This window comes from Brachyistius frenatus, unplaced genomic scaffold (assembly GCF_029030835.1).
Source record: "Brachyistius frenatus isolate BFR_SWC_R1_liver_20210118 unplaced genomic scaffold, ASM2903083v1 Contig_80, whole genome shotgun sequence".
In the NCBI taxonomy this organism is placed as follows: Eukaryota; Metazoa; Chordata; class Actinopteri; family Embiotocidae; genus Brachyistius; species Brachyistius frenatus.
The window spans coordinates 1,083,098-1,103,825 of NW_027210679.1; the positions used below are offsets into that span (position 1 = coordinate 1,083,098).

Sequence of the window (20,728 nt, forward strand, 5' to 3'; positions counted from 1 at the left end):
TCAGTAAGCAGGGAGGTCACGGTTATTGATTTAGGACTTACAAGAAATCAAACAGAGGGTGTAAAAAAAAATTGGAAAATACCGGCTTTGCTCGATGGAAATCCCGGGGAGACTCTTGGTTTTAACCAGTTTTGCTTTCTGTTGCTTCACATTAATGTTCCTGTGATCCACAGAGAGAAAGGTACACAGATTCACTTCCCTTTCTATATATGGACTGGACATCTGTGTCAGCAGATGAGTCATCAGTCCACTTCTGTCGTTGGTGTTGACAGAAAAAAAAAAAAACCCGCAGGTGTTGCAAGTTGCCTTCAGGTGCTCCCGGTGAGGCTCAGACACACGAGCTTTAAAGACTTTTTATTTTTTTTTTTTGCGGTTTTTTTTTTGCGTTTTTTTTGTTTTTTTTTATGGATAATTTCTATTTGGAACATAGGAAGTAGAGACGTGAGAGATAATGATAACATATAACCGGAGAAAGAGAATATTTAGGGATAATTTGGGTTTAAAAAAAAAAATCCAAAACAAATGTTTAACAGGTATACTTTTTAAATAAAAAAATAAAAAAGTAGTGCTTTGTGCATAAAAATAACAGGTGTCTTTAAAGAGCATTTATGTAGCCTATTCTTCATCTCTTTATAAAGGGCACTAAAAGCATATTTCACTCCTCTGCTGACTCAGTCAAACCGTTTACAACATTAAAATAATATTAACTACAGCCTATTTTTGCTGTTTGCTTATTTAAAAGAAACAACTTTTTTTTTTTTAATCAAATTTTACCATAAATTATTAACACAGCCTCTGTGGTACTCTCCTTAAATGTCATATTCAATCACTACATTTAATCCACTTAACCACAACGACTATTACATATAATAAGTTGCCAAATTGTGGTAAATAGGCTACCAGCTTTATTTTGATGTTAAATGTGGTGATATCAAAAATGAGATAACTTTTTTGAGCTCGGTGGAGCTAATAAACTCCATGATCTATCACACCTGTTGATATCTTTAACGAATCGCTCACCTGCTGCTATTTCTCCTGATGTTTCCCGCAGCACCTGAACGCCTCATTACTATGCCTCCTTTTGTTTCGTGACTCACTCCGTCTGACAGCGCCGAGGACTTTCTCCGTAAGAAGCGCCACCCACCAACGCTATGTAGAAGAAGAGCCTGGTATCAGTTGAAGGAGCAGAGTTTGTCAGCTGTTCGCGGGTCCTGAAGTCAGTCGCATTTTTTTCTGGACCTGTTTTGTATTGATCGCTCGCCTCACACAAACAAACAAACAAACAACACACACACACACACACACACACACACACACACCTACCTGTTGGACATGGGATTCCTGCTGACCAAGATGATGGCTGTGTTCGGGGACAGAGGTAAAGCTGCTTCATTTACCGTTGTATATATTATTTCGTAGTGATTTTTTTTTTTAAGCATCTATTTATATCCTAAACGACACAGAAGTTAAACGGAAACCAAGTTTAAATTCGCTACCAAACATCTGAATGAAACCTGCCTTTGAACTAAATGTTGAGTGATGTAACAACCCTGTAGATAAGACCTGTCGCTCCTATCTCTCTCTCTCTCTCTCTCTCTGTGTGTGTGTGTGTGTGTGTGTGTGTGTGTGTGTGTGTGTGTGTGTGTGTGTGTGTGTGTGTGTGTGTGTGTGTGTGTGTCTGCTTCTGCTTCTGCTGAACTTGACACAAATTATGCAAACTCAAGATTACAGTGAAGTACAACTAGTCAAGAAAGCAGAAAGTGAGCAAATAAATCTAATTTGTTTTTTTAAACTTTTTTTTTGTCCTGCAGAGCACAAAGTCATCATTGTGGGTTTGGACAACTCCGGGAAGACCACCATCCTCTACCAGTTGTAAGCGACTTGATTGTTATCAAATGAGGCAACGGTAGCTTCTTTTTTTCTTTTTTTTTGTTGCAACTCAACGTGTGTACTCACCTAATTTCCCCAAAAACATCCCAGTCTGACGAAGGAGGCCGTCCTGACGTCACCGACCATCGGCAGCAACGTGGAGGAGGTCATCGTCCGGAACAGTCACTTCTTGATGTGGGACATCGGAGGGCAGGACAGCCTTCGAGCAAGCTGGTTCTCGTACTACTGCAACACGGAGGTGAGAGCTGAAACACATTTAAGACTTATTAAGACTTTACAGTAACTCACCTCTGGCCGAATCCATCACACACCGGTGCACTGTTGTTTGTTTGTTTGTTTAATTCTTTGCACTGTTGTTTAGTTTAATATTATTCTATTTTTATTTGTATATATGTGCATTTTTAGACCGTTTACTATCTATCTATCTATCTATCTATCTATCTATCTATCTATCTATCTATCTATCTATCTATCTATCTATCTATCTATCTATCTATCTATGTATCTATCTATCTATCTATCTATCTATCTATCTATCTATCTATCTATCTATCTATCTATCTATCTATCTATCTATCTATCTATCTATCTATCTATCTATCTATCTATCTATCTATCTATCTATCTATCTATCTATCTATCTATCTATCTATCTATCTATCTATCTATCTATCTATCTATCTATCTACGTTTTGCTGATCCTTCCAAAGCCATCCTACATATTATCTTTAATTTACTTCATATTCTTTGAAGTTATTGGTCTAATATTCCCCCAAAACACCAGATAAATCTCTTGCACATGAACCCATATCTGCTTCTTATCTACCCTCCCCCCCTTCTTGTTTTCATAACCCTGCTATTTGGTACTGCAGATAATGATTGACAGTGTATTTCACGTAGCTGTGTCGGGACTTGTTCTCCTTTCTATCCTCACAGCCACTGCTAACATGTTTGTTTTCTAGTAATCGATTCATTTATATGTCATGTGTTTTTTTTTGTTTGGTTTTGTTTTTCCCAGATTGTCATTCTGGTTGTGGACAGCACCGACCGGGAACGACTGACCGTGACCAAAGAAGAGCTGCACCGGATGCTCTCACATGAGGTATCAATCCTAAATCGAAAGAGATGTCTTCATTTTTTTTTTAAAACAACCCTGCTGATGCAGGTAGAAGCAGAATAAGGTGTCTTCAGGTGATGAATTAGGATACTTTTAAATCAACAAACACTTTTAAAGTGTCATGTTATCTGCTTCTAACTACGTTAAAATGTCTGAAAGCTGCATACAAACGATAAATGGGTGCAGGGAGGTTTTTAAATGATTTGCTTTAAGAATTGAGTGTGTAATAATGACTCGTTTTAGTCATGACGTAGACAGCCTTTTGTCGCTCCGTCTGGGGTGTCTGGTATTCATGTTTTGATGTCAGAGACTCACATGAGTCAGTGATTAATCGCAATAGATATAAAAAAAAAAAACACCCGACTAACCCATGCCGAGGCACGACGAGGAAGTTTGACTGAAGACTTGAGTCAGTGTGATTAAATTTTCCGCTGACGTCTGCTGTTTTTGGTCCAACCTCAAAGTCAAACTTTTTTTTTTTTTTTTTTTTTTTTTTTTTTTTTTGCGGGTTTCCACTGCGGAAATACCTCCTGTAAAATAACAAAATAAAGAAAGTAAACTTGGTGATCAATCTTCTCCTGTTTGGACGTCACAGGACCTGCGGAACGCGGCCGTTCTCATTATGGCCAACAAACAGGACGTGAAGGGCTCCATGACGGCGGCGGAGATCTCCCAGAGCCTCACGCTCGACTCCCTCACGACGCGCTCCTGGCACGTCCAACCCTGCTGCGCCCTGACAGGAGAGGGGTGAGTTCATTATTTATTATCGCCGCGGATGAGTCAGATCCTACAAGTCACTGACACAGACAAAACAAAACAGATGCCTTTTAAACAGTCGTGTTTCACATCCCAAAAATGCTTCCCCCCCCCCCCCCCCTCCTCCTCCCTGTCTCTCTCTCTCTCGTTACAGACTACCTGCCAGTCTGGAGTGGATGAGGTCACGAGTTTTGGCGAAGTAAATTAAAAAAAAAAAAAAAAAAAACCGCACTCCCCGAGTGGACGGAACTTCCTCAAACTGAGCGAAGACGGGCCGCAGTGTCCGGATTGTTTACAGTGTTTTTGGGCCCGTGAACGCGGCATCAGTGACGGACTGAAGCGGCCTCGGCAGACACCTTTCAGTACGTCTTCCTCAGCTGCGTCTTCTTGTCTCAGCCTCAGGGTCGACGTGACGGAGAGAGACCTGCGCGAGTTCAGGGCTGCTGAGTGTTGCATTTTTTTTTTTTTTTTTTTTCTACTCTTCAAGAACCATTTGATGGTTTGAAAATCTGATTAAGATGTTCCTCACCTTGTAGTGCTACCAGGAAGTGTTTGTGCACATTTTTTTTTCACAAGCGGCGCACAAGAAGCGCACAAAGTCGAGATATATAAAAAAAAAACCTCTCCGGACCAGTAATATCACATTCCACTTTGATTTCACGAGAACTCTTTCTTTTTTTTGTGTGCCTTCGGGGTAAATCGGGGGACTACAAGCACTTTACTTTTCATGAGTATAATGCCGTTGATTCGTTACCAGAACTGAACAAACGAGTTGCGCCAACGAAGTCACAAACCAAAACTTGAACAATAAGGCGCCTGGACGGCAGATGACGATCTGGAGCACTTGAAGCGTGCGACGTGCTTTCGGTTCAGTCAGCTGATCACGTGACTTCACAGAAACCTCTTGAGTGGGACAATCATGATCTCATTTTGGCCTTTGACTGTTGATTCTCGTCATTTTATGACTTTCTGTCAGGCTACTTGCAGATGAACCAAATGTAATATCTCACTCGTTTCTAAACTGCTTTTTCAATGACAGTTTAGTAGCAGCCTGGTTTTACAGGAAACCTCCTACGGAAGACTTTTACACAAAGATATATATATATATATATACTGTAAGTCCTGTGGCCTCTTCTTTGCAGAACCTCTGCAATGTTGAGATACTAGTATGCACCTGATGAAAAAAAAAAAAAAAGGATATTTTTTTTGCCAGCGAACAACAGGATAGTTTAGTTCATCCTAAAGATGTTCAATAATTTATTCTTTAAAAACAAAACAAAAACAAAGCTCTGAAACTGTATTTTAAGCACTTCCCCGAATGGTGGGAAAAAAAGGAGCTAGCTGCTAAGGACCATGAGTCATATTTTAAATGTACATATGGTGTAGATTTTTTAAAAAATAAATAAATAGTATTGTTATTGCAAGCTCTGCTGTGTGTGTGTGTTGTCTCTCTTGCGGCTGTAAAAAATCTTTGTTTCAAGAAGGGATGCACCTGCACGATGCATGCTGTTGAAGAGTGGATACTTCCTGCAGCAACATTAAAGACTGAAATAGTTGCATACTGTGGCAACACTGCAGCTGCTTTAAAAATAACACGACAGGGGATCTTTGATGCTATCGGTTCTGCAGTTTATCTGTAATTTCATTTCCTGTTTCTCACAATGTTGAACAATGAAGTCTAACATGCCATGACACGACGTTGTATTTTCTGAACCGCAGTTAACATGATTACAAAACCAACATGATTATTAACCAGATTTACCTGAGAAAGGAAGAAGAAAAAAACAAAACAAAAAAAAAAAACAGGGGGCATCCGGATTTGAACCGGGGACCTCTTGATCTGCAGTCAAATGCTCTACCACTGAGCTATACCCCCGCACGCTTCGTGTTGGGACCGTCATGTGTATTTGTTTGTGACACAACTCACGCGCTCATACCGTCAATTATTGTGTATTTTATTATTTTACCTGAATACAACTTGATTTTGATGATAACGGCGATATTTCACTAATATGTAAGATGTTATTTTGACCACTAGGGGGGAGAAATGAATCTACATTAATGGCTGCAAGAAAAGAGCAAAAAAAAAAAAAAAAAAAACACCTTAAAAACTACTAAGTTTATAACAAGACTGATCGACAGACACACTCTCTAACACCTGGGTTCTTCAGAAAGCTTTATAACAGCAGCAAAAGAAACATTGCTGAAATAATGTAGTTGTCATTCGCTATGTGTACACTGGGTGTCGCTGTACTACATCTTGAGCGCAGGTATACAGGAAGGAACTGTTGATGTCAGGTGTCTGACCCCGGAAAAGTAAAGGGCTTTGGACCACTCTTTTTGTTGTTGTTGTTGTTGTTGAGTAATCACCGGAAGTTCATGCAACGTGGAGTCAATCTGCAACTGAGGGAAAAGCCTGCAGGTTTATTACGCAACACAAAGTACTGTAATAATTACCAAATTCAAGGTACTTGTACTTTACTTGAGCACTTTTCATACTCTCTTTCTATCTTTCATTACTCTCTTGGGGACTTTAAATTTGAATTTATTTATTTTTTTCCTGATAAACTTAGGTACTAAATGTTGCTTTATGAGTTGAGCAAAATCTCCTGCTTCTTAAACTGAATAAACTATTTAAAATGTCACTTTAATTGGCTTATATAAAACTTCAAGGTGTCAGAGTTAAAGTCTTCTAAAGTGTTACTGTTTCTCATTTGCAGCAGAGCGAGGTAACACCTGTAGAAAACGCATAAACAGGGAAATTTTAAAAGGCCTTTATTAATCAGCGAGGCTTCATATGAGCTGAACTTTGGAAGACAGTTTGTGAGCGACATAAAAACAAGGACTGTGGATTTTGTCCTTGGTCACTTCCACTTAAAATGATTTAGGAAGGGAAGTGTCTTCGGGCCCAGTACGTGGAGGAGGAAAAACTACTAAAACAATATTGTCCCTTGTGATTTATGCATAAATATGTCAGTCTTGTTTTAAGAGAGCCTTCAAAGAACGTATCCTTTAACGTCGTCATTCAACTGGTACTGAACCAAAGACGTCCCCTTTTTTGCACGTAATACATATTGCAAAATGCAAAAAAATTGTTCTCAGCAAGGATTTCCTTTGTGATTGTTGCAGATTGACACGTAATCATTGTCTTTTACCCGGTTTCAGCGCGTCACGACAGGAGCCTGTTTTTTTTAAATATTATGCACGGCGAGCAAATTAGAAGACGTAAAAGATGTTTATTATCTGTTTCCAAGTCATCGTGTCCTCGCTGGGTGAAGAGTCCAACCTGCTGCTGTGACACCGTTGGTATTGTTTGGGTTGTGGGACGTGGCACTGATTACTTTTCCAGCTGTCAATCCAATAAGTGCTCAGCTGCCATTTTCTCTGCCAGGGATTCAATGTTTGCAGATAGAAATGTTAAAAGTCACGGCTACGGGAGGCGGCGGAGACGACCGCGCTTGCTCGACAAGCTCGCTGTTATTTTCGATTTACGTGACATTAAAATAAACAAAAAACAAAAACACTCAAAAACTTTCCTTGGCCCACGAAAAGATGAAAATACACTCAACGTTTCGGGGAACCGTGAACAGTCGTGACACGGGATGTGTAATACCATAACTGGCAGTGATTTCTAAGGGCCGGGCATCGTTAGCGTGATCTCCATGTCTAATCGCATATGTCAGATTTTTCATTGTCCTCACATCTGGTTTTGGACAGAGGGAGGCGCCACACTGCCGCCGGTCCCTTTCAAGCCTGCTGCTGACTGATTCCTCTAAATGATGCCGCGACTCCTGAGAACCACGAACAGAGAAGTACGTCCCAGAAAGAGGACGACTCATTTTGGTTAAAGCCTTTCTGCTGGAGTGCGGGGGAACGAGAGACTGTTTCGTCCTCCGGGCTCCCGAGGCCTGAATCAGCTGATCCGTGTGTGCTTTTGTGATCGCCGTGGCAACGGAGGAGCGGCTCTGAGGAGGAGAGAAAGGGTGGAAGTTGGAAACTGGGGTGTGTGTGTGTGTGGGGGGGGGGGGAGGAAGGAAGAGGGGTGTTGGTGTGTGAGGAGAGAGAGAGATCTGGAGGGGGTGAAGAGAGTGACGGGTAGAAGTGGGAGAAGAATTTTTTTTTTTGCAAAGAGAAGAAGAAAGAAGAATTAGAAGAGGAGCAGAAATCTCCAACAAAAAAAAACAAAAACTTGCTTCATTTTTTTTTTTTTTTTTTTTTTTTTTGGTCTTTTTGCTGTCGAACATGTGTTTCAGTTTGGTGATGCTGTTTCTCTGTCTCTCCCAAACAGAGCTGGCGAAAGTTTGGGTTCAAGAGCAGACAGGTGAGTTGTGTGTATTTTCCATCCATCACTCCTGTTTTAATCTCCTCTTGTCTGATTTGGTCGCAGAGGTGCTGAAAGCTGCAGCTTCTTCCCTTTTTTTGTTTTGTTTTGTTTTATTTATTAGGTTTTGAAGTCTGTGGAGTGGCTTTTAAGTACTTTTCCTAATTATTTGTCAACCTAAAGGAGTAGTTCTTATTTATTCCTGATGCTTCGTGCGCCGCTGCTGCTGTGTTGTGTTATTTTAACACCCTGTAAACCACAGAACTTCAGTAGGAATCTTTACGGAGCAACAAATGGGCATGCCGTGCCCTTTCCATTTTACACACTAAAGTGAATGCTCTAGTTTACAATAAAGGCTACAATAAAAATACCCTGTCCCACAAGCATGCGACTGAGTCGAAACAACAACCCGCAAACAGCCCGTCTCAGGTTTTAAAATTAGAGTTGGACTTGTTTTTCTTCTTGCCTTCCTGCTTTCCTGCTACAGTCTGGTACAATTTTTTTTTTTTTTTTTTTTTTCATGAGGCTGCCGGGGAGAGGAGATGGATTTTGCAGTCGCTGTATTTCTTTATATTAATGAGAATATGTCTTTTGGGAAAGGGAGGTGTACGGGATCATATACAGGAGTGATGATTGGGATTCATGTTTATATTTTTAAGAATCTGAGAGGTCACTCTCTGGAAACTCCCTTCTTGCATCCCAACTCATCCCATCAGTGACTTCTGACCTGAAAACAGCTGTCCATTACTTTTTTTTTCTTTTTTTTTATTATCCTCCTCTGATAGAGTTCATTAGAACAGAACCAAAAAGGTTTAATCATCCTCTACTCCTACAGAGTTCAGGAGATTTGTCATGCATTAGGAAATGCGTTGTATATGAAACTCCATCCCAGAGTGCCGCGCAAGGAGGAGCTCAGATATGTGTTTGCATCATCTGGGGTTAGATGTCAGCAATGACTGTAAGTGATGCTCGTCTCCTTATCCATTAGCTCTTATCTGCCCTGTCACTCAACTTTATGTATTGTTCAGTTGGTCCTGAGAGAGCCGTCGACGCCATCTGAACCAGACTGTAATAACAACAGACGCGGAGCTGAAAATGAATTGTGCACCCAGTGATGACCTCAGCGTTTGGCCTCTTAAGTCGCTCGTCCTACTGAGCAGTTTGCTTAACAAACAGCCCCGAAGGCGATTCCAGACGTTTTGGAGCTGAGCGTAAACTGGAGGAACGAGAAACAAAGGGGAAAGGATTGTTTTGTGAGCCTCGAACCACCGATGGGATGTTATTGTCTGTGGGTTCCCAGATTGACGCTTATTTTTATTAAAGTCATGCGCAATTTGATTTGTGATAGCAAAACATCGACGTGTTGTAGGAAAGTGGCAGGACCAGAAACTGATATCCGCCAACAGCTCAGCAGCTTGTCCTTTGAATTATGTCGTGGTTTGGAACAGCGTTCGTATGGGATGTGATTCTGGGGCCTGAACTCTGTTTGGTTCATTTATTGCTCTTATCAAACGATTCGTTTTTCCGCCATAACAAGTGCACTTGTGTTTTTCTTAGAACTACATCAAAGACTCGTCTCTTGTCTTTTAGTTTTATTGTGAAATGTCGCTGTGTCGCAACCTTTTAGACATGTTATTAATTGTATCTGGAATTGTTCAGATTCCTGTGTGTTTATTAAAGGAGGCTCAATGCATTTTTCTCAAACCAAGACAAAAGTGACTTCCTTTTGTCAGGCCGAACTGATTTCTTTTTTTTTTGGGGGGGGGGAGGTTAAACTGGGGAATCACATGTCTGCAGTTCAGCCACACTCCTTGAGATGAACTATAGATGTTGACTGCGGGCGACGTCCATGCCAGCTCCTTCCGCCTCTTCTCAGGAAGGGTGTGTCCTCTCGGACCACTCTGAGCTGACCACTCGCTGAAAAAGGCAGCTAAATGTTGTGGTTTTGGTAGCTCCTAAAAAGAGTGGGCAGAGGTCGTTCCTCAGACCAAAACATCTGCCAGTCGGGGAAAAAAAAAGAAAAAAAAAAAAGCCAGTTCCTCTTTTACCTCGCGGCTGTTTTCCGTGTACTCATCATCTTTTGCTTGAATTTGCTTTTAAACTTTTACTGAAATTAGTCCCAATCCATATACCGGTCCCTGCAGCTGAAGGTTGGCTGGTCAAGAAGAGGCCATTAACTATTCTTGGGCATTATCTTCTAACCCACGGCACCACCCTGTACTTTGTTTTTTTTTTTTCTTCGGGAACAGCAGATGTACAAAACATTTCTTGATACTGATTCAGCACTCAGGCATTCTGTTGCAATCCTCTCCCAGTTGTGGGATTATTTGTGTGAGGGGGGTGATTTTTTTTTATGACACAACATTAAATCAATGTGCTATGTGCAAAACTGCTAGCCGTAAAAAATAAAATAAAAAAATAAATAAAAAAAATTGTTTGAAACTTGTAGACATAAAATCACCATTAGAATCTTTCTAAATAAGTTCAATTGTGCCTAAGTAAGTCTCGATGATGGAAGAGATCATAAATAATATGAAATTTGAGTAAAATATTTATTAAACTTCTTTGTTACACCATAATTTATGTAATTTCAAAGGCATTTGCAGTGTTATTATTGATTTAAAAGTACCAAAACATAATTAAAAATGTTAAAAATTTGTCAATTAAGTTACCACACTTATTCTTGTTTTGTTTTTTTAAAATTTTGTTTTATTTCTACCACTGAAATCAACTGAGTGGTCAGAATGAGAGTACATTTTCCTTTTCCAACAGTTGTTGAACAGGTCTTCAGTCTTTTCACTATCATCCTATTCTGCATGAATTCCAAGAAATCTTTGCAGCAGCAGAGATTGGAGCTCCGCAGTAAATAATTCATTTTGCATTGGATGAGGATAGTGATTTATTTTTTATTTATGATTTTTTTTTCCGTTTCCACCGTTCAGCCGACAGACTCTGACTCCCCTCTCACTGTTTTGATTGCCTGCCAGTTAATTCAATCATACCGTTTCTGGGCGGAGTGATGATCCGAGTAGATTATTATAAATCATAACTTCATATTCAGCGTCTGCACTCCTCCCGGCTTTCATAACCCTTACTGTAGGTTCATCTGCATGCTGCGCTGCAGACCTCAACAACTGTGCAGACTGCTCTTACCTCATAGATGCCAGAACAGGGCGGACCCCTGTGCACAAACAATCACACGTTTAAAATATATGAGCTGTCACGATTGCATTGGCGCAGCAGCTAATTGAGTCAAAAGGGTGGAGAGAAAAACGCTCATGGACAAATATAATAAGGTCCAAACATTTGGGTTGTTACTTCAGAAACTCGTTAAATGACGCACTTGTAGTCGTGATGACTGTGGAAGACATCAGCGCCGGAGCTGCGTGGATGCGGAGCGAGCGAGTTTGTTTAAAGCGGGGCCTCCTCGCCAACGTCCCACACAGTCTGAACTCTGGGGGTTTGGCAACGGGACGCACCCGAGGGACCGACAGGCCCGCGTGTTCCCCCTCCCACACACGGGACACAAACGCAGGCAAGCAGGCTGACGCGCCAAACCGAAATGTCTCTGGCAGGAGAGCAGCTCCACTGGGCACCCCTAGGAACGTGTTCAGAGGCGCGCGGGAGAGTGGCCAAATTTAAAATGTCACATTCAATATTCTCAAATTTATCCTCTTGTTGACTATCCAGTTATTTTTTTTTTCTTCTGTGAAGATAGATGCTTTGAACTGAGAGGAGACTCCCTGCTATAACTGTTAAACAATGAACATCTGCAAAAGTGCAGTGAGGAAGGATTAAGTTCGAGTCTTTTTAATTTTCTCATTAACATGGGATGGTAAAAGTATAGGAGGAGTGGGAGGTATGTTTGCATGCAGGTTTTAGTGGCTTTTTTTTTCAGTTGAAGATTTGACACAATGGATAATATAACAATCTTTTAAAACACCGTGTTAAACGATTAAAGCGGTGGTTTCCAACCTGTTTAGTTTCTGATGTCTTCCATGAAGCAGTGTGTAGTCGGGGTCACAGCTCCCACCAAATAGGGATTTTTATTTTTCCATCTAAACTCCTCACATGGTTTCGTGTCAATAAATGTTCAAATGATCCAATATTTCACCCAAAAAAAAAAATCAAAGATAAGAGATAAAGTTTACAAACTGAAAACAGATTTTGTCTCCTTTAATCTAATCATCTCACGGCTCCTCGGATTTATCTGCTTTCCCTTGCAAGTAAAACCGGATAGAAATAGTTTAAATCATCATTTATATATCATAATATATCAGTCAGAGGGACCAAATCACAAGTTTTACTTTAATACTTTTGCTGCTGTACTTCTACTTAAGTAGGTGATCCAAGTAATTCTTCCACTGCTGCTTGTGTTGTTCACCCTCCTAATTATGTCAAACTAATGACGTTTGACAAACCTCAAAATCTACTTTTTTCTCCAAACGTTATACTGAATATTTACCTAAAACTTTTTTTTTTAAATTTTTATTTTAAATCTGCTTCCCTCCAAATTAAAACAACCTGACTTTTAAGACTCGGGTGTGCAAGACAGGGCCAACTCATCAGGTGGCTTTTATATTGAGGCAATAATGGCACTTGGTCATGCAAAAGTAGACAGTTTATTCGCTTTAAAGGCTACTGGAGTGCAGCTGCCAAAAAAATAATTCATATGAAAGAAATCCATCTGCCTATTCCAGACTGAAATGGAAGCTAAGTGCTGCAAGCTCGCAGCAGGAACCAGCATGAACAAAAGCCCCGACATGTTTACGCGGTGGAGAAAAAAAAAAAAAGTAAGTTCCGGAGGTGTTTGAGTTCAGGATTTCTGAGCGGACCACTTGAGGGTCCGACAGAGTCACCCAGCTCAGTTTTAATCTGCTCGGTCGCGGAGACTTCCTGCATGAAAACACCGGAGCAACAGAGACTAACTCTTCGCGGCAGCCGAGCTGACCGCGGCGGTTAAATTCACGGCGTTTCTTGGCAGGAAAACGGAGCACGACGGGGTGACTGTCATGGCTTTTTTTTTTTTTTTTTTTTTCCGTTGTTGTTGTTGTTGTTGTTGTTGTCCGGAGACGTTTACCGCGCTGCTTCGAAAAGCCTCCTGTAGTTTAACTGAAAACCAGACGTAAAACAGCAAACGTTAAGTACAGGAGACAGTCCTCACTTAGGGTTAGAAGAAACACCCCGCGAAAGCGGAACGCGTGACGACGGTATTTATAGGCTGCCCGTGACGTCATCGCGTTTCCCGTAATGCACATAATAAATTAAAAAAAAAAAAAGTAAACAATAAACCGTAATATTTCGGATAGATAGGCAGATCATTTATTCGTGTCTTTTTCACTAATCTAAAAATAATAAATGCTTCTTACAATGTTCATGTGAAAGCTATTTGTCTCTCATTAGGAAGTATTGACTGTTTCTTATGAGCACAAACCTTTTATCGGCTGGCTTGTGGGAAAAAAAAAAAAAAAAAGGCCCATTATTATTTCAAAATCTGCTCTGAATGCAAACATGTTTTTGTATATGTAACACGGTGGAGAAGATTTGTGTTGTGACAGCTGGATACATTTCAAAATTTTGCTAATATTGCTGCTTTCCTTCATATTTTATTAAGGTTATCATCTTCGATTGTCTTTACTTTGCACAAGACTACATTGCAAGTTCAATTCAGTGTTCTTGTGCATGCTTAGCTTCTCATTTTCAGTGTAAATTCAATAGCTTGGTTGCTCATCAGTCACAAGTTCCTTCGATTGACATTTCCCGCACAAAGAAAGTCCATAAAAATGCTTTCAAATGCCAATATCTTTGCATACCCCTCAAGAGAAATGACTCGTGAGCTAGGTCAAGACATGTTTCACTGTGTGGCTGCAAATGCACAGCTACATCAGTGACTGAGGTTATGTAAGGACAAAAATGTTCGCAGGTCTACATCCAGTTGTCAGTATAAACTGTGTAAGATATGCTTTTTCCACACTCCATAAAAAAAAAAAAATCACAGCACGGTGTTAAAATAAACACGCAACATCAACCAGGAATATGTGGTTTGAATAAAGGACAAATCCTCAATTAAAACACTGAGAATGTTAAAACAAACCCCACCGACCCCAGTTTGTTTACCACATATGGTTTACTCTGTTCGTAGGCCTTGACAGTTCCCTCTGATCATCAGTAAATGTTATTTCTATTGTTCTTGCCGTCATTCAACAACGGCTTTAGCTGAAAAGGCTGAAGGCTGACCATTTCAAAAACAAATTATATTTTTTTCTCATTTGACTGCCTGAGCACTAAACCACATGACTCTCAAGAGTCTGAATAAAACTGGCATCTGAAATGCCTCCCAAATGGTGTGTTTTTCTATTCTTAAAATTCTTGAAACGAAAGTGTTGGAACGAGCGGGTCTGTAATTTGACATGGATCAATTATCATAGTCATCACATCCCATACTGACCAGAACAACAAGGTAAATCGATATCTATTATTTTTGGACAGGTAATTGGGACGGCGTGACCTCACGGCAGCAGGAAGAGTCAACTGGAGGTGACAGTCACGCTCGCAGAGCCCAGACGTCATCTTCAGGCCGCCCTCGGACCAGCAGGGCAGTCCTGGGTGCACGACTGACCGTCAACACCCTGCCAGACAACGTGACACACGTGGTGAGCACCGTTTCCTATAACTGTAATTGTTTGTGGCATTGATTATGTTTTTGGCTTTTAACCTGTTGTTTTTGTTTGAGTTGGAGTTAAACACTGCCCTCTTTTGGAAAGAAACATTTACATTTCCCCACTCGCTTGGAGAATCATAGAATAACATATTGCTTAACCGTGTTCAACTCTTAATGCCTGTGTGACACTGTCTCTGAACACACGTCAATGCCCTTTATAACCTCTGATTCTCTGTGTTTTTCATGTCTGCAAGGAGGATTCTGGCAAGTATTACACGTGGCGTAGCTTCGGCCCCGAGGACCAGCGCACACGGGACCTGTGGGTGGACATGAGCGATGTCCGCCACGGCCAAGTCAGGGTTCACGGCATCCTGTCAAATTCGTACAAGCAGGCTGTGGTGAGTCTTTCACACGCAATGGGCACAATAGGGGGGTATAGCTCAGCGGTAGAGCATTTGACTGCAGATCAAGAGGTCCCTAGTTCAATTCTGGGTGCCCCCTCGTGAATGAACTTATTATTTTGAATCAATGATGGCTTTGGCCGACAGTAACAAACAATCGGGTTGATTTGGAGACATGTTATCCTTTTTAAGTACAACAGGGACGGATCAAACTACACTGTTGCAAGACTTGTATTTCATCTAATAAAAAGCTGTAATGAAGTGAAGCCAGGAATCTTCAGCTAACAAAACTCAATCTGTAAATTATCTGAGTATGTTGCTTTCATAATGTCATTCAGCTATAAATCAGTGAGCGAATCCAGGTGTTCAGAGGGGGTATAGCTCAGTGGTAGAGCATTTGACCGCAGATCAAGAGGTCCCCAGTTTAAATCTGAGTGCCCCCTTATTTTACGATATTACTCTTGAAACACTGAGTGTTGTGGTCCATCACAGTGCAAACCTGCTGCCGTTCACACACTCACTGAAAGGTCTTCTTTGTGGCTTTATTAGCCAAAGCCATGTTTGTGTCCTTGGACTGATAACAGAGTGTTATCACAGCCCGGCAAGTCCGCACTTCACAAAACAGAAAAAGCCTGGAACTTTCCCGTAACATTTTACGTGAGTGAAATTCAGGAAATAATTTTTGTTTTGGTTGCATCATTTCAAACGCTGACTGTAATTTTTTTTATTTTTTTAAAAAAAATTATTCTTAGTTTTAATGATACTTGTACCATAAATCATCATATGAATGTGGGCCCTAACTTTATGAAAACTGATTTTTTTTTTTTTCTTTTCTCACATGAATCAACAAGCTTTCCAGAGGGGGTATAGCTCAGTGGTAGAGCATTTGACTGCAGATCAAGAGGTCCCCGGTTCAATTCTGGGTGCCCCCTTGTTTAGCAATGTAACATACAATTTGCTTGATATTATTCTTCCGAGTGTCGTGGCCTGTGATTGTGTACAGACAAACTGAGAGGTCTTATTCACTGGTTAAAAGGCAAAAGTCCTCCCTCTGTGGTTGCTCATATAAAGTGTTATCGAAATAGTTTTTAAACACGGCATACTGTGATTGACCAGGTGATGAATGAGCTAGCAATGGGTGTCTTTCATAGGGGGTATAGCTCAGTGGTAGAGCATTTGACTGCAGATCAAGAGGTCCCTAGTTCAAATCTGGGTGCCCCCTTTATTTATGATAATAGCAATTCTTTCACTGCTGTTGTTCTTCACGCATTTAGGGTGTTGTGGAACATTGTATTATAAACCTGCTATAATGTACAAGTACAGAGACATTTCTTCTGCACTTGTCAAAGCCTGACATTTCCCCCCCCCCTTTACATGTGTTTTGCGATAGCAGGTTAGGATAGAATTCAATCTGAAACATAAGGTAACACAACTCGGGGAGCTAAGGGGCCGGGACATGTTAGTACATGCCAAGAGCTACAGGCCTGGCAGAGGCTGTGAGCACCTGCCCGGTCTCCACCTCCATTGTCCTGTCACCTGGGTATATATACGTCTAGCTCACTTTAATTCAGAAAAATGTGGTGGCTCAGGGGAGGAAAAACTCATGTACACCGAAAAGATTGAATACTCAGGGACGAATCCCAAGTGAAACTGAAGCATTTTGGCTTTATCTGAACATCCGCTCCAGGTTAGAGAAGCCCCAGCTGTTGATTTTTTTTTTCTGGTGCAGATTTTAAAAACATAAATCTAGAAAGAACTGGGAAGCTAATCTTTTCTTTTTCGGTTTTTTTCGTTACAGCAGGGTCATTTGTCCCATTTGCCCTTTCGATCCTCCCACTGATAATGTGGATTGTATGAATTCATCATAATATTGTAGATCTCAGTTTTTGTCAGCATAATATCTGTTTTGGAAATGTGAACACCCGGAGAGTTCAACGATCCGCTCACACACGGCCAAGTTGTGTCTGGGTTTTAACTAGTTCATTGCAAAACAGTTACATCAGACTGAACTCCGGGAAAATATTACTCACCGACAAACTGCTTGCAAAAAAACACAGCAGAACTTACAGATGTACTGAGAGGGCTCATTCATTGGTTGAAAGGCAAAACTCCTCCCTCGGTGGTTGGTCATATAAAGTGTTATCTATATTATCTTTAAACATGACGTGTCATGTTCTCATTCACCAGGCCATGAATCAGCGAGCAACAACTGTCTTTCAGAGGGGGTATAGCTCAGTGGTAGAGCATTTGACTGCAGATCAAGAGGTCCCCGGTTCAAATCCGGGTGCCCCCTTTATTTATGATTAAAAAAATTATTTCACTCTGCTGTTGTTCTTCACGCATTCAGGGTGTCGTGGAACCTGCTGTAATGTGCAACTACTCAAGACATTTGTCTTCATTTGATTATGTTTCTCTTTCTTTCTATAAGAGCTGACTACGATTCTTTGCACTGCAGGATAATAATACAAATAAATAACCCCAAAACAAGAGGCAGCCGTTTGTAAACTGCGAATTCAGTTCTCTCACATGCATTCACATATGTCTGCTTCTCTGTGTTTGTATCTTCTCTCTGTGTGCAGAGGGTCGCCCTGTCTTTTGACTTTCCTTTTTACGGACATTACCTGAGGCAGATTACCATAGCAACAGGAGGTACTTTTTTTTTTTTTTTTTTTTTAACTTCCTAACAGATGTTCAAGTGACCTTTACTGCATATGTTCGGAGCGTAGAAGTGTTGTTGTGTTTTATTTTTGCGACGCAACAAGTCGTACTCGAGTCTTACATGTTGTTGTTTTTTTTTCCCATCTGGCCTTTTTCAGGGTTTATCTTCACAGGGGACGTGATTCACCGTATACTGACCGCGACACAGTACATCGCCCCTCTAATGGCTGATTTTGACCCCAGCTACTCCAAAGACTCCACCGTGCAATACCTGGATAATGGTGTTATATCTTCTCACATTTGAAGACGTCCTTGTGTCTCGGATTGCGTGATTATATGTTTGATTTTTGTTCGAAACTTTCGCTTGTCTACAGGAGAGGTGTTTGTGGTCCAGTGGGAGCGGGTCAGGCTAAACGGCAAAGAGTCCGCCGGAGCTTTTACGTTCCAGGCTGCACTTCACAAAACAGGCACCATCACTTTCAGCTACCGAGACGTGAGACAAAAGCTCTACTCTGTGCTCTTAACAGCCTTCTCTAATCTGATCAACTCTCCATCTTGTTCTTTTGTATGCGTGAGTGAATCTTCTGTTTTTTCTGTTTCCCAGATACCTCTGTCATTAGATGTGATCGGTTCAGCTGAACAGCCGCTGAAGGCCGGTCTGTCGGATGCTTTCATGGTCATGTCACCGTCTTCTGAGTCACCAGGTTGGCACTCGCGGTCATACTTCTCCTCTACGATACAGCGCTACCGTCAAAATACATAAATAACCTTCGGTGTGTATTATATTTCAACGGTAATATCTTTAATCCAGACGGTTCGTGGCAGACTGTCTACGAGTACCATCGAGTTGAGATCAACACCACGAAGATTACCACCCGCTCTGCGGTCGAGTTCACTCCTCTCCCGAGTGAGTGAACGTTCGCAACCTCCTGAGTCTGAATAGAAAAGGATTTGTTTGACTTGGTCACGCAGTGTGTTTCCTCGCTTGTCTTTCTCCGCTCAGCCTGCCTGGGACATGACAGCTGTGAGATCTGCCTCTCATCCAACCGAACCTCCGGCTGCAGTTGGTGTAACGTCCTCCAGAGGTGAGCGGGACAGTGTGAAAGCCCACGCAGCGGCAAAAGCCGTTCGACCTCATATTTCCGCTACATCTTGTGTTTTAGGTGCTCCGACGGGATGGACAGACACAGACAAGAATGGTTGGATTACGACTGCTCAGAAGAGGTACGGCCTGACATCGAAGATTTATTATCTTACGCGTCCATGGGTTTTAATATAAGCTGATTGTGCTGTGTGTGTGTGTGTGTGTGTGTGAGCAGAGCAAAGACGCAACGTGTGAGGATTACTCCAGGGGCGACAGCTCCACCGGTTCCTCCGTCACACCGGAGATCGAAGACATCACTTCTTTGACTCCTCTACAAAAAGAATGCAAAAGTGACGGTGAGGATGCGGAGAATAAACTGTCGATGTGACACGTGAAAAAAATAAAATAAAAACGATCGAGCGTTTCATTTTGTCGCTCAATAAAAACGTATTCCACTATGGAATAAGCACAGACGTTATTCATTTCTTTTCAGATGACACGAAACATCCAATATTCAAGACCGGCGGTGGTGAGTTACCGGTTTGTTTGAAGGAGCCGTTACGATAACGCTTTGGGATTGCGGTTTTTTTTGTTGTTTTTTTTTGTTTTTAAAAATCATGTGTCTCGGCCGCACGTGTGAAAACAGATTCTTCGACCGAGAGCGAAGGGCTGGCCAACACCGGGGTGATCGCCGGTGTAGCAGCCGCTCTGGTGCTGCTGCTGCTGGCTCTGATACTTGTAGCTCTTTACATCAACCACCATCCCGCCGCCGCATCATCACCGCTTTACCTCATCCAGGTGAGCTCGACACACTCCCCTGTGCTTATCCAATTTTTGAGACAAGCCGTTGGTCGTCACCAACGTCCGCGTTGAACTTTCTATCGGTTGTTTGATTGTTTCCAGCGACGCAAGAGCTACTGGCCTTCCTTGAAGTTTCAAAAGCAGCAGCCCGGTTACACGGAAGTGGAAGAAGGTCACAAAAAGGACAGCATCGTCGAAGCCGGGCCGTGTTGAAACCGTGAATGGAAATTTGGGATAATCAAGATATTTTGGCATTCAAACATACATTTATGCATTCGCGCAAATAATTACGACCCAAATCCAAGTTTTGACACTTTATGGGGTTTTTTTTTTTCACTTTACGATGCGTTTTTTTAAGCGGTTTGAGATGCCATCGCCCCCAAAAGATGAAATTGTTGCCACGGTTTGGGGAGTGTGTATAGCTGAATGTTGAAAAGCTTTCATTTGGAATAAGCGGTGAGATTTGACTGCAATTAAACTGTGAATGGCATGCCACAACCTGAGAAAGATACATACAACTGTGCTGTTTTATATCCCAAAAAAATAAAAAATAAATGTGGGTGTGCTTCAGTTTACTTCCTGCTACTTTTGAATTTGTATTTGTATTTTTTTTTAATTCTCCTGCCTTGTCAGTACTGCATGCTTTGTTGAATACCGTAGGCTACGTCAAAGGAGTGCTAATTTACCAATGTTGCAGCCAGCCAACATTTGTGGAAGAAAATCACTGGAAAACACCATGTGCAGATACAAACAGTGCAACTCTTTTGTCAGCAGATGTCACCCTAACCAAATGTATGGCGTGGACGTCAAGTAGGACATGCAGTGAACGTGGCAGATGTGTAAAAAAAAAAAAATATGTGATTTGAGACCACTGGGTTGGTAAAGGCCCAACAAAAAAAAAATCCTGCAACAATAAAAGATGATCGCACTGGTTTGCTATGCGAGGACAGATGGGAGCTGAGGACAGATATGTTGGGGGGGGGGGGGACGCACGTGCACGCGGCCTCGATTGGATTTCCTTTTCAATTACGCAGAATAC

The 20,728-nt window shown here is 41.5% G+C and overlaps 2 protein-coding genes and 6 non-coding genes across 8 annotated transcripts; 7 read left to right on the forward strand and 1 right to left on the reverse strand.

Annotated features, from left to right (window-relative positions):
* Positions 1–901: 901 nt before the first annotated feature.
* On the forward strand, positions 902–4,221 carry arl5c (ADP-ribosylation factor-like 5C). The gene is made up of 6 exons (XM_069709144.1): positions 902–1,378; positions 1,812–1,872; positions 1,981–2,128; positions 2,909–2,992; positions 3,603–3,754; positions 3,918–4,221. The coding sequence occupies exons 1-6, from the start codon at positions 1,333–1,335 to the stop codon at positions 3,964–3,966; spliced, it is 540 nt and encodes a 179-aa protein (XP_069565245.1). The 5' UTR covers positions 902–1,332; the 3' UTR covers positions 3,967–4,221.
* Positions 4,222–5,567: 1,346 nt separating this feature from the next.
* Positions 5,568–5,639, reverse strand: trnac-gca (transfer RNA cysteine (anticodon GCA)). The gene has a single exon. It is a non-coding gene; the product is annotated as a tRNA-Cys (tRNA).
* A 2,366-nt stretch (positions 5,640–8,005) lies between these two features.
* On the forward strand, positions 8,006–20,134 carry LOC138627070 (plexin domain-containing protein 1-like). The gene is made up of 14 exons (XM_069709150.1): positions 8,006–8,084; positions 14,574–14,746; positions 15,000–15,143; positions 17,726–17,795; positions 17,963–18,085; positions 18,179–18,297; positions 18,409–18,508; positions 18,616–18,711; positions 18,808–18,889; positions 18,968–19,028; positions 19,124–19,244; positions 19,382–19,417; positions 19,535–19,686; positions 19,792–20,134. The coding sequence occupies exons 1-14, from the start codon at positions 8,006–8,008 to the stop codon at positions 19,900–19,902; spliced, it is 1,467 nt and encodes a 488-aa protein (XP_069565251.1). The 3' UTR covers positions 19,903–20,134.
* On the forward strand, positions 15,175–15,246 carry trnac-gca (transfer RNA cysteine (anticodon GCA)). Its single transcript has one exon. It is a non-coding gene; the product is annotated as a tRNA-Cys (tRNA).
* On the forward strand, positions 15,518–15,589 carry trnac-gca (transfer RNA cysteine (anticodon GCA)). Its single transcript has one exon. It is a non-coding gene; the product is annotated as a tRNA-Cys (tRNA).
* Positions 16,007–16,078, forward strand: trnac-gca (transfer RNA cysteine (anticodon GCA)). The gene has a single exon. It is a non-coding gene; the product is annotated as a tRNA-Cys (tRNA).
* Positions 16,297–16,368, forward strand: trnac-gca (transfer RNA cysteine (anticodon GCA)). Its single transcript has one exon. It is a non-coding gene; the product is annotated as a tRNA-Cys (tRNA).
* On the forward strand, positions 17,368–17,439 carry trnac-gca (transfer RNA cysteine (anticodon GCA)). Its single transcript has one exon. It is a non-coding gene; the product is annotated as a tRNA-Cys (tRNA).
* Positions 20,135–20,728: the final 594 nt, after the last annotated feature.